General features: G+C 42.2%; 1 protein-coding gene across 8 annotated transcripts in view; it reads right to left on the bottom strand.

The window, feature by feature from the left end:
- The window catches only part of PPFIA3 (PTPRF interacting protein alpha 3), a 715,578-nt gene that overhangs the window by 146,901 nt on the left and 555,315 nt on the right, over nt 1-13,362 (bottom strand). For all 8 annotated transcript variants that reach the window (XM_073602297.1, XM_073602301.1, XM_073602303.1 and 5 more), the window contains 2 exons: nt 8,832-8,989; nt 5,389-5,546 (listed from right to left, as the gene is read on the bottom strand). In XM_073602297.1, coding sequence (XP_073458398.1) covers nt 5,389-5,546; nt 8,832-8,989 — 316 coding nt within the window. The remainder of the gene's footprint in view (nt 1-5,388; nt 5,547-8,831; nt 8,990-13,362) is intronic.

Raw genomic sequence — 13,362 nt, 5'->3', positions numbered from 1 at the left:
TTTAATGTTGCTGTAGGCCTCTTGGCAGCCTCCCTGACCAGTTTTCTTCTCTTCTTTTCATGAATTTTGAAGGTATATCCAGTTCTTGGTGAGGTTACTGTTGTGCCATATTCTCTCATCTTGATGATGACTGTCTTCACTGTGCTCCATGGTATGTCTAATGCCTCAGAAATTTTTTTGTAACCTTCTCCTGACTGATACCTTTTAACCCCTTCGGACCAGCCGCCGCAGTTGTACTGCGGCCGATTGGCTCCCCTGGGCGAAACAACGTAACTGTACGTCGGTTCGCCTTTTGACAACTAGGGGCCACACCGGAACCGATGCAAGTGCCCCCGCAATCGCTCATGACAGGGGCGAGAACTGGGTAAACACACACACAGAGATCCTGGTTCTCTCAGGGGAGAGGAGGCAGATCGTGTGTTCATACCAAGTATGAACACCAATCTCTCTCCTCCCACTAGTCAGTCCCATCCCCCCCCACAGTTAGAACACACACTAGGGAACACAGTTAACCCCTTGATCGTCCCCCAGTGTTAACCCTTTCCCTGCCAGTGACATTTATACAGTAATCAGTGCATTTTTATAGCACTGATCGCTGTATAATAATTGTCAGTGGTCCCAAAAATGTATCAAATGTGTTCAATTTGTCAGCCGCAATGTCACATTCCTGATAAAAATCGCAGATCACCGCAATTACTAGTAAAAAAAAAATTTTTTAAAATGACATAAATCTATTCCATATTTTGTAGATGTTATAACTTTTGTGCAAACCAATCAATATATATGCTTATTGCAATTTTTTTTACCAAAAATATGTAGAAGAATACATCAGCCTAAACTGAGGAAAATTTTCAAATTGGGATATTTTTTATAGCAAAAAGTAAAATATATTGTGTTTTTTAAAAATTGACGCTCTTTTGTTTATAGTGCAAAAAATAAAAACCGCAGAGGTGACCAAATACCACCAAAAGATAGCTCTATTTGTGGGAAAAAAAGGATGTCAATTTTGTTTGGGTACAGCGTCGCACGACCGCGCAATTGTCAGTTAAAGCGGCGCAATGCCGTATCGCAAAAAATGGCCTGGTCATTGAGCAGCCAAATCTTCAGGGGCTGAAGTGGTTAACAATGAGATCCCTCTGCCTTCTCTTCCCCCTTTCCTCCCCCTTCCCTCCCCTCCAATGTTGCCAACCACCTGTTAATTTATGGGCAGCCCATGAATTTTAGCCCATTTTCGGGCTGCCCATAAATGCCCATTACAGGGCAGCGTTGCCAGTAAAAATGTTGGCTGTGGGCTGTCCATTATACTGCGCATGCGTCATTGTCAAGCCCGCTGGGCTTGTACACACTCTGCATCTTCCGGCTGGGCGGGCGCATGTGCAGTGAGTAAGTGATGTAATGCCGCCGGGCGTAATTTTTTAATGGACGGTGCGCGTGTCTCGGCACTGCAACAGGGGAGGGGGCAGGAGACCGAACTCCAGCCCGACACTGCGCTGCACTATGGCCGGATTCAGGACAGGAACTCAGGATTACCACCATAGCACTGTGCCCCTGCCTGCACCATCCATCCTGGACTCTGTAGACTCCCACCACCGGACCCCTGTCTCTGGCCTGGCTGCATCCGTCAATCAATTGCTTGGCTGGCTGGAGGCTGCTATCTATTGTGATGCCCACACAGGCAGCATTTATCAGACAAGATTCAGAATGGTGGTGGATAGATGTTCACATCTGTCTTCCTATCTCCTATAGCATGTCTGCATTTACTGACCACCTCTGTACCATGTCTGCATGCTCTGACCACCTCTGTACTATGTCCCCATGCTCTGACCACCTCTTTACCATGTCCGCATGCTCTGACCACCTCTGTACCATGTCCGCATGCTCTGACCACCTCTGTACCATGTCCGCATGCTTTGACCAACTCTGTACCATGTCCGCATGCTCTGACCGCCTCTGTACCATGACCGCATGCTCTGACCACCTCTGTACCATGTCTCCATGCTCTGACCACCTCTGTACCATGTCCCCATGCTCTGACCACCTCTGTACCATGTCCGCATGCTCTGACCACCTCTGTACCATGTCCCAATGCTCTGACCACCTCTGTACCATGTCCCCATGCTCTGACCACCTCTGTACCATGTCCCCATGCTCTGACCACCTCTGTACCATGTCCATATGCTGATGCTCTGACCATCTCTTGTCTTGTATTATGTCTGCAGTCTCTGAGGGAGTCTGGAGAGGCATCAAAAGTGAGAGCAACACGGGATGGGGTTCATGGGAGAAGTCAGGCGTGTGTGGACTGTGGAGAGGAGACTATACAATAAAACCAGAGCCACCAACCTTGAGCTGCCTGACTGAGCCCTGCATGGTGCACCTGAGAGGAGGTCAGTGACAGCGCCACCAGGCCAGTCTGAAGGGGGGGGTCACTGATGTAATGTGGGAGTGAATACAAGAATGTAAGGGGCCCTGATATAAAGTTTCCCCCTTATATCAGTAACCCCCCCCCCTTACGTTAGTGTATTCACTCTGCAAAAGGTGAACTCCGGTCACCCGAGCCCCCCCCCACATCAGAGTTTTAGGTGTTCCTCTTTACATCTCAGTCTTCAGGATTCCCCCTTACAGTGCAAGGGGGGATTCTGCAGACCCTGATGTAAAGGGAAACTCTGATGTAAAGGGGAATGCAGTAGACTCTGATAAAAGGTGGTCTCTGGTCTCTTAAATCAGAGTTCCCCCTTAGACCATGATCTGCAGAATTCCCCTTTACATCAGCGTTCCCTTGCACTGTAAGGGGGGATCCTGCACACTGATGTATGGAGGAACACTGTGCTGGCTAGGTTATAGTAATCTGACCGTCATGTAAATGGAGAAATATGGTTTTTGACTTTTGTTAACTTAAACACATTGCTGATAGCACTAGCTACATGTTTATAGTTTAAATATTGATGTTTGCACTGTTTAGCACTGAAAGGAATTCTGTCAGTAAAAGAATTGGTGCCTTGCGGCTTCACCTCCTGGTTCCCTACTGCGCATGCGAGAGTTGCGTGCGAATGGTCCCTGCTGTCTCTGGGACCCGTGTGTCTACAAGCAGACAGCGGGGGGGGGAACGGGAAGTGGCGTAGACCCCGCGTGGGGGTTTATGCCCGGAAATGGGTGCAAATAACTGGATTATACCGGTATCTGCACCCACCTCCCCCCTGAAAGGTGCCAAAGTGAGACTGGGAAGGGGGGGGGAGGTGTTCCAAAAAGCGGAAGTTCCATTTTTGTGTCCTGTATTGTAGTGTACTGCCCTAAATTGTCCCAATGAAGTAACTCAAATGGAATTGTTCTCAAACACATTGTGATATGTTTTGCTAATCTCAAATAGCCTGAAGGTCAGGTGCAAACATTACATAAGTTGCTAGTATCTATTAAAATAACAAAAACTATTAATAGCTATGAATATAACTGTGTGTCTCTGACCATGACCACCTGATGTGAAAGCGTTATGCAAATAGGGGGTAAAGTGATGTGTGTTACTTGTTAACATAAAGCCTTCAGTTTCTAAGCTATGTCTAAAGTGTGGAAACAGGGAACAGTGCAAAAATATTAAGAACAGACTGTAAGGTGATTAACCACTTTAGCCCCGGAAGATTTGGCTGCTCAATGACCAGGCCATTTTTTGCGATACGGCATTGCGTCGTTTTAACTGACAATTGCACGGTCGTGCGACGCTGTACCCAAACAAAATTTGACATCCTTTTTTTTCCCCCCACAAATAGAGCTTTCTTTTGGTGGTATTTGATTACCTCTGTGGTTTTTATTTTTTGCACTATAAACAAAAGAGCATCAATTTTGAAAAAAACACTATCTTTTACTTTTTTCTATAATAAATAACCCACATTTTTTTATACATAATGAGTTTAGGCCGCTATGTATTCTACATATTTTTGGTAAAAAAAAAAAAATCGCAATAAGCATATATTGATTGGTTTGAGCAAGAGTTATAGCGTCTTCAAAATAGGGGATAGGTTTATGGCATTTTTATTATTATTTTTTTTTTTTACTAGTAATAGCAGGGGACTGCGATATTGAGGCGGACAAATTGGACACTTTTGACACATTTTTGGGACCATTGACAATTATACAGCGATCAGTGCTATAAAAATGCACTGATTACTGTATAAATGTCACTGGTAGGGAAGGGGTTAACACTAGGGGGCGATCAAGGGGTTAACTCTGTTCCCTAGATGTGTTCTAACTGTAGGGGGGATGGGACTGACTAGGGGAAGAGAGAGATCAGTGTTCATACTTAATATGACCACACGATCTGTCTCCTCTCCCCTGAGAGAACCGGGATCTGTGCACCCGGCGGTCATCGCGCCTGCGGGGCACTCGCATCAGCTCCAGGCACACGCTGTGGGCACGCGCAGGCCCACCTATTGGCCAAAAGGCGAAGCGACGTAAGGTAATGACGATTTGCCGAGCCAACCTGCCGCAGTACAACTGTGGCGGCTGGTCCGGAAGTGGTTAAAATGGCACTGAATACAGACAAGAACATTTATTTAAATCCATTTTATTTAATTACATAATTCATTGCATTTCTTAAAACCTACATTTACCTACAGAAATAAACAAAATGAGCATAAGGGACATTACTTACCTTTTGGTGTTATGTGTCCATTTTGATCCTCCGAGCCCCTCCCACTGCTATAATCTTCCAGTAAGATGGGTTAATAGAACTGAGGAACTGTCACTGGCTTGCATCAAGAGTGCCCAAATATGCCTACCCTTGCTGCCCAGTTCCTCCATTCATAGAAGCTGTATTACAGCTTCTATGTATGAAACATTATCTATGGAGGACGGCCGGATGATTGAAAAGTGCACTCACTCCATTCATAGATCCCACATAGGTCCACCCACTTTCATTCATAGAAGCTGTAGTACCAGCTTCTATAAATGTAGGATGGGGTGGAAATGGCAGGTATAGTCAGGCACGTTTGACAGTCTGTGATAGAACCTCAGTTCTATTAACCCTCACAACACCAGAAGATTATGGGGACGGGGCTGGGCATCAGAGCACAAAAGATTTCCACTGAACAAGACAGAAGGGACACATCATGCTGAATGTAAGTAATGTCCCTTTGTGCTTATTTAGTGTTTTTTTTTAGGTATACTTAGATTTAAACATAACATATTGTTTCAGTTTTTATCTTGCCCAGTAAGCTACCTGTTACCATAATTGTGTTGGCATTAGCCGAAGGATGGGAACATTACGTAGTGTAAGTAAAATCTTAAAAGATAAGAGCAGTTTTAGCCCACCAGCATTTTCCTAGAACCGAAATATTTTTTTTTTTAATCGAACACATGAAAATGTTTTGCATGTTAATTTGAATTTGTACTGTCACTCACCTAAAGAAGAGGATTCTCGTCCCATCTGTCCCATGCGCCCCTTTTCTTTCTTTCCAAACAAGCGCCCAATGGAGGACTTTATGCTCTTTTTTTTAGCAGCTTTGTGAAGAGAGTCCTGGCTTGTACTGTTGGTGCCACCCAGACCTTCAGCTCCCAAGCTGCATAAAAAAAAATAAACAAGTGGTAAGGCCAAAACAATTGTAGGGTTGTACAAGAAGAAAAGTAGGTGTGTGAGAGGACAGTCAGGATGCATTGAACAAGAAAAGAAGGCAAATTATTAAGCTAGGTGATCCAAGTAAAGGGAGGGAATTAGAAGGAAATAGAGGTTCCTGGAAGATTACATCATCAACATGGTATCCTCCGACCCCTGCCATACATTAGAATCCTTAGAAAAGTGGTGATTCCAGAACACTTGATTACCGGAAGAAAGTTGGATATCGATAGCAAAAAGGCCTAGAATGGATGAAATATCTGAGACCCAAAGCAGGTAGTCTGTGGACTTGAAAGGAATTTTGTGGGTTAATTTTTTTTTTTTTTTGTTTGGCTGCAATATACCCTTTCCTTTCCTTTGGGAAGTCTAACCAAATCCAATTTAAGGAGAATTCCACTTCCATAAAAAAAAAAAGCATATAAAATTACTACACAAGCCATTTCATAATTCAATATTATAAAAAAAACAAAACAAAAAAAAAACCTTTCCATTTCAATCTGAAGCTGCTGTGCTTTTCTTAAAAGAAAAAAAAATCAATGCAATATGGCAACCTGGGTGTTCTGTACTTTATTGGTATACAGAATGCCCCCAGGAATGCTTGTGTGATTGGCTGACTGATTTTCTCAGGTGTCTGCACTAAAATACAAGTAAAATTTTAGGTATCCGCTGCCATAGTAATTGTATATTTGGGGAAATACTACCTAAGAGTTAAATACTTCTAAAGGGATGCAGGCATTGTCACTTCTCATTGAAACACCAGCGCACCAGGTGATTGTATTGAAGGCTGACCCTTCTATTTATAAAACAGTCTTGCGAGGACACAGATGAACAAACAGTGTGTTCTTCAGAGCAGACAAGGGTAGTATTCTGCTACAAATTTTGTTAAAATCCTTGGAATGTGCATATATCACTCACAGGGGATTGTTTTTTTTATTTCTCAACAAAATTGGAATTACACTTTAGGTAGGCCTCTAGGCAATTGTATCCTTATTTTTACTGCACCCTAGAAGCAAAATTAAGTTACAGGAAAACAAATATGACATTGAAAACAGAAACATTTAGCTATCAGGTGGTCTTTGAAGGAGTGGTGTCATTGGGTGGAGAGGGCTTGCCATCTATTTGTATCGGAGAACAAGAATCTAGAGTACATCAAGACAGTGAAACACCTTAACTCTTGACAGGCTCACTGGCCCCCCCCCCCTTTTTTTTTTTTTAGATTCATTAGAGATCTACAGCATATCGCTATTCTCTTCCCTGATCTGTCTCCAAACGGATGCACAGTCTGATGTCCCTACAGACTTACCTTTGGGAAAGTTATTTGTTACTCTTCACCTCAGACTGGAATTCCCATCGGAAGCACATGATGGCTTGACATTCCTGTATTGCTAAGACACTTTCCCTGGTGTCTCATAACCTCTGGTGGTCTGCCGTCTGCAAGGGTAATCATTTCTATGTCAAAGTCTGTGAGATCTATGCTCATTCCCAGTCCTTTGGGTCCATACCTTCTGATTTGCTTCTTCCCCTGACAGTCACTAAGCATCCCTGGACTCACTTTGTTGTGGATCTACCTTCCTCAGACGGGCATACGTTTATCTGGGTCATGGCAGATTGCTTCAGTAAAATACCTTCCAATCTGCTTCTTCCCCTGCAAGTCACTAAGTGTCCTTGGACTCATCTGGCTATGAACTTTATTGTGGATTTACATTCCTCAGGCAGGCATATGTTTATCTAGATTATGGTGAATAGCTTCAGTAAAATGGTTCACTTTGTGTCAATTACCAAACTTCCTTCCTCCTAAGTTGCTGGCTTTCTTATTCGTTCATGAGATACGTAGACTCAATGGTGTGCGCCAGAACATAGACTCGGATAGGGGCACACAGTTTGTTTTGGAAATCTTTCTGTACTCATTGGCATCAACCCATATTTCTCTTCTGTTTATCACCTCCAAACTAATGATAATGATCAGAGACTGATCTCCTCTGTTTCATTTCTGACAAACAACTGGCATGGTTTTCAGCCCTACTTCCTGCCAAGTTTGCCTATAAAACTGGTTTAATTGTTCCACTGGAGTTTCTCCTCTCTACTGTGTCTTTGTGTATCCTAAATCCTGTTCCTTTTCTGACATTTTTTCAGATGTTCTTGATACCAGAAGTGCTGTTCAAACATTTTTCTCATGGAGCTCTCTCTTGGAGCAAAATCCAGGTTAGCTTTTTGTGCAGTTTTACTTCCCAGAAACTCTACATATCGCCAACGCTCCCATGACCCTCAGATTAGGGTAAATTATCAGGTCTTGCTATCCACAAAGAATTAAACCTTCAAAATTCCTACTCAAAAACTGTCCACCAGATTCATCAGTTGTTATAGAGTTGTTTCCTTTGGAATGACAACTTCCATGTGAACCCCTAACAATTTTTTATGTCTTTCCTCTGGAAGCTGGTTCACCAGAATGCCATTTTTTCTTCTTAATGGCCAATGATTGTCAACAGTCAAGGGGAGTATGAATTGGAGAACATCTTGGACTCCAGAAGAATCAGGAATATGAACCAGTGTCTTGTCAATTTGCTGGAAAGACTCCTGGGTTCCTGCCTTCTCTGTCCATGCATGCAGACTTGAAAGCAATTTTCATAGTCTTCAGAAGTCTGCACCCAAAGGGGGGGGATGTTAAGACAGTGAGAAATACTCAGGCTACTGCTCTGCAGCCCACCACCCTGCCACTCTCTGCTGCCAAGCCTAAGCCTCCATTGCCAGACAACATAGATAATACTCCCTTTGGTCCTGTTGGCCAGCAATGGCAGTTATCTCCTATCCAGCCAGTTGCTCTGTTACTGGGCAACAAACCCTGCTTGAGAAATGGTGCTCCTTTGCTCCCCATTGGCTGGCAGTGGCATAACCCTCATTCAGCATCCCTTTTGCTAGGTAGCACCTCCATGCTCTCTGTTCCATCACCTCTGGCCTGATTTCAGCATCACAAGCCCAGTGTTTTGGATTCATGACAGCATTTTGCTCCCTATCTTTTGCCTTACCTTACTGTTCCTGCCTGCCAAGGTTTATCTTTCAGATTCTCCTGTTACTGATGCCCTTTCTTGGAAAAAATGATTAATCTCCGAATTGCTGCCTGGCCTGACTTCAGACTATCTCTGGGGGCTGCTATAGGTAAAGCAACATGGGCCAGTTTTAGTTTCTGGCCTTGGCATCAGGGCAAGCATTCCAACATTGTAACGAGAATTCCTACCTTGCCCGAGACTCTCTTCCATCTTCTAAAGAGCTAGCCTGAAGAGCAAGAGCCTGTGTCATCCTTTCTAGTCGTACAGCACGTGGTGTTAAAGGAGGTGTGGTCTCGCTCTGCATCAAAGCTTTCTCATCCCTGCTTTCTTCTTTAGGAACATGATTCTGTGCAAAAAGACAGTATATTACAAACTACATAGTTACATAGTTACATAGTAGGTGAGGTTGAAAAAAGACACAAGTCCATCAAGTCCAACCTATGTGTGTGATTTTATATCAGTATTACATTGTATATCCCTGTATGTTATGGTCGTTCAGGTGCCTATCTAATAGTTTTTTTTAAATTATCGATGCTCCCTGCTGAAACCACTGCCTGTGGAAGACAATTCCACATCCTAACCGCTCTTACAGTAAAGAACCCTCTACGCAGTTTAAGGTTAAACCGCTTTTCTTCTAATTTTAGTGAATGGCCACGTGTCTTATTAAATTTCCTTTCACAGAAAAGCTTTACCCCTATTGTGGGGTCACCAGTACGGTATTTGTACATTGAAATCATATCCCCTCTCAAGCGTCTCCTCTCCAGAGAGAACAAGTTCAGTGCTCGTAACCTTTCCTCATAACTAAGGTCCTCCAGTCCCTTTATTAGTTTTGTTGCCCTTCTCTCCGGTTCCAGCACATCCTTCCTGAGGACTGGTGCCCAGAACTAGACAGCAAACTCAAGGTGCGGCTGGACCAGAGTCTTGTAGAGTGGGAGAATTATTGTTTTATCTCTGGAGTTAATCCCCTTTTTTAATGCATGCCAATATTCAGTTTGCTTTGCTTGCAGCAGCTTGGCATTGCATGCCATTGCTAAGCCTGTCATCTACTGGGACCCCCAGGTTCTTTTCCATCTTAGATTCCCCCAGAGGTTCTCCCCCTAGTGAGTAGATTGCATTTATATTCTTGCCACCCAGATGCATTATTTTGCATTTCTTTACATTTAAACCTAATTTGCCATGCAGTTGCTCACCCCATGAATTTGTTCATATCTTCTTGCAAAGTTTCCACATCCTGCGGAGAAGTTATTGCCCTGCTTAGCTTAGTATGGTCCGCAAATACAGAGATTGAACTGTTTATATCATCCTCCAGGTCGTTTATGAATAAATTAAATAGGATTGGTCCCATGACAGAACCCTGGGGGACCCCACTTTCCACCCTGGACCATTCCGAGTACTCCCCATTTAGCACTACCCTCTGAACTCGCCCCTGTAGCCAGTTTTCAATCCATGTACTCACCCTATGGTCCATGCCAACGGACCTTACTTTGTACAGTAAACATTTATGGGGAACTGTATCAAATGCTTTTGCAAAATCCAGATACACCACATCTACGGGCCTTCTTTTATCTAGATGGCAGCTCACCTCCTCATAGATGGTTAATAGATTGGTTTGACAAGAACGATTCTTCATGAATCCATGCTGATTATTGCTAATGATACCGTTGTCATTACTAAAATCTTGTGTATATAGTCCCTTATCATCCCCTCCAAGAGCTTGCATACAATTGATGTTAGGCTAACTGGTCTTTAATTCCTAGGGATGTATCTTGGCCCTTTTTTCAAATATTGGCACTACATTTGCTTTTCTCCAATCAGCTGGTACCATTCCAGCCAGTAGACTGTTCGTAAAAATTAGGAACAATGGTCTGGCAATTACTTGACTGAGTGCCTTAAGGACCTTCGGGTGCAAGCCATCTGGTTCCGGGGACCTTTTAATGTTAAGTTTTTCAAGTCTATTTCAAATTCTGTCCTCTGTTAGCCATGAGGTTGCTTTCTGTGACATGTCATGAGGATAAATATTGCAGTTTTGGTTACTGAAGCCCCACGATTCCCTCGTGAAGACTGAGGAGAAGAATAAATTCAATACCTTTGCCAGCTCTCCAGCCTTAGTAACCAGATTCCCTTCATCATTCTTTATGGGACCAATATGATCTGACCTCCCTTTCTTACTATTTATGTACTTAAAGAATTTCTTGGAAATTTTTTTTACTCTCCTCCACTATGTGCCTTTCGTGTTCTATCTTAGCTGCCCTGATTGTGCCCTTACATTTCTTGTTGCATTCTTTGTAAAGTTGGAACGCTGATGATCCCTCAGCCTTGTATTTTTTGAAGGCCTTTTCCTTTGCTTTTATATGCATTTTTACGTTGGAGTTAAGCCACCCAGGACTTTTATTAGCTCCTTTTAAATTTATTTCCCGTTGGGATGCACTGGCTAATGCCCTTATTTAATATGCTCTTAAAGCATACCCATTTTTCCTCTGTGTTCTTTGTTCCTAAGATTTTATCCCAATTATTATCTTCTAGCAATACAAGAAAGGGGGAGATGTATAACCAATACACTGGGACTTTAAAAGAGGTGCATAAGGGGAGATGCACCACCATCCCTAATCTGGATAAAAAATAGATTTGTGGAGAGGGGCGTTTTGGCGCCAACATTGGCGTGACGTTGGTGGGGATCTGTCGGTATATAAGTGGGCCCATCCGGGCATCCCCATTTAAAACACACGATCAGGTCGCACTGCTTGGTCGCACTGCACTCTACCCTTGGATCTGCTATCACAAGGTAACCTTGAGATATGGTTGCACACCCACCTTGTTTTCCACTTTCTCCTTTCTATTCCAAATTCTTTAGGTTCTCACTGTCATCACCTTGCATGTATTCAATGCACATGTTCAACTCTTTACTTCACCATATTCATTATATTCTATTACGTCTAATCACTCTACTCTCTGGGTTTCCATGTACCCCCACTGGATATTGGTTTGCCTACACCTCTTACAGCGATGTCACCTGATTGGCCACATATAAAAAATTTTCTACTTACTTCACATACATACATACATAGCATGCATTTATTATATGCAAATGTTTATTTCATCTTCATACTGTCTATCTTTTATCTACATATAACACCCTTCTGTACTTATTTGCACATACTTGCACATATTTCATACATCTCTGTGTATATGCTAAAAAATATTTTATAAATATAAACTTAATATTCAATGAACTACATTCACATTCAACATATATGTAGGGATTCATAGTACCCGTATTTAGGTACATATATAAAATAATAACTTTTTATTTAATAATAAACGTTTTCACTTTTTTAAGCACAGATTAAGTTTTGGTAGTGATTGATCAAACAACATTTTTTATCACATTTACTATATACATAAGTACACATATTTTTTTTAATTCATTTTTACTCTTTATTTAGGGTTTAAATGTTCACATACACACACATGTACTTATATATGGGCTTTCACTTATTCATTTATTTTTACCTAAAACAAATTTTAATGAGCACCTCACTTAATCACAGAGGTTATCTATGTCCTTGATTGTGTCTCACAGCACTTGTTTGTTTGTTGATTGGACTCAATTATTCACTCATTTGATCATATGGTCGAAAAAACCCAAGTATATAAATGATATTCATTTCTGTGATTGTTAGCTATGATTAAGCACTGTTTGATAGTGTGACTAAATTCAATACCTTCGCCATCTCCCCATTCTTTGTAACCAGATGTCCTTCCTCATTCCTTATGGAGCCAATATGGTCTGTCCTCCCTTTTTTACTGTTTACATACTTAAAGAATTTCTTGGGATTTTTTTTGCTCTCCTCCGCTATGTGCCTTTCATGTTCAAACTTAGCCATCCTTATTGCACCCTTACATTTCTTGTTGCATTCTTTATAAAGTCTGAATGCTGAGGATGATCCCTCAACCTTGTATTTTTTGAAGGCCTTCTCCTTTGCTTTTATATGCATTTTTACATTGGAGTTAAGCCATCCAGGACTTTTGTTTGCTCCTTTAAATTTATTACCCAATGGGATGCATTGGCTAATGCCCTTATTTAATATGCTCTTAAAGCAAACCCATCTCTCCTCTGTGTTCTTTGTTCCTAAGATTTTATCCCAATTTATGCCTTCTAGCAAGGTTCGTAGTTTAGGGAAGTTGGCTCTTTTGAAAGTCAGTGTCTTTGTATTCCCCTTATGTTTCCTATGTGTGTGATTATACTACAACGAATTGACCTGTGATCGCTATTTCCTAAATTGCCCCATATTTCCACATCTGCAAGACATTTAGGAACTGGTGAGCCTTAGATGAATGTGCTGTTTCTTCCACCCACTCTATGTCTGTATAATAAAAAAAACCCCATTATAATGACACTTCCCATTCTTCCCGCTAATCCAAATTGTGATAGGAGGTCCGCCTCCTCCCTATGGTAAGGGGGCCAATAGCATACTCCCAGTATTACTTTCTCCTTAGTTTCCTCCCTTTGTAGCTCTACCCATAAGGATTCCACCTCCTCCTTTAGTGTTGTCATCTCTCACATTCACTTGTACATACTTTTTGATATACAGGCATACCCATCCCACTTTTTTACCCTCTCTATCCCTGCGATATAGAGAATACCCTTGAATGGTTGCAGCCAATTATGAGAGCTGTTGAACCAAGTCTCTGTAATTCCTACAAAATCGAAATACTCCT

This window comes from Aquarana catesbeiana, linkage group LG10 (genome assembly GCF_042186555.1).
Source record: "Aquarana catesbeiana isolate 2022-GZ linkage group LG10, ASM4218655v1, whole genome shotgun sequence".
In the NCBI taxonomy this organism is placed as follows: domain Eukaryota; kingdom Metazoa; phylum Chordata; class Amphibia; order Anura; family Ranidae; genus Aquarana; species Aquarana catesbeiana.
Note: the sequence above shows the minus strand (reverse complement) of the source record. Positions and strands in the feature narration are given on the sequence as shown.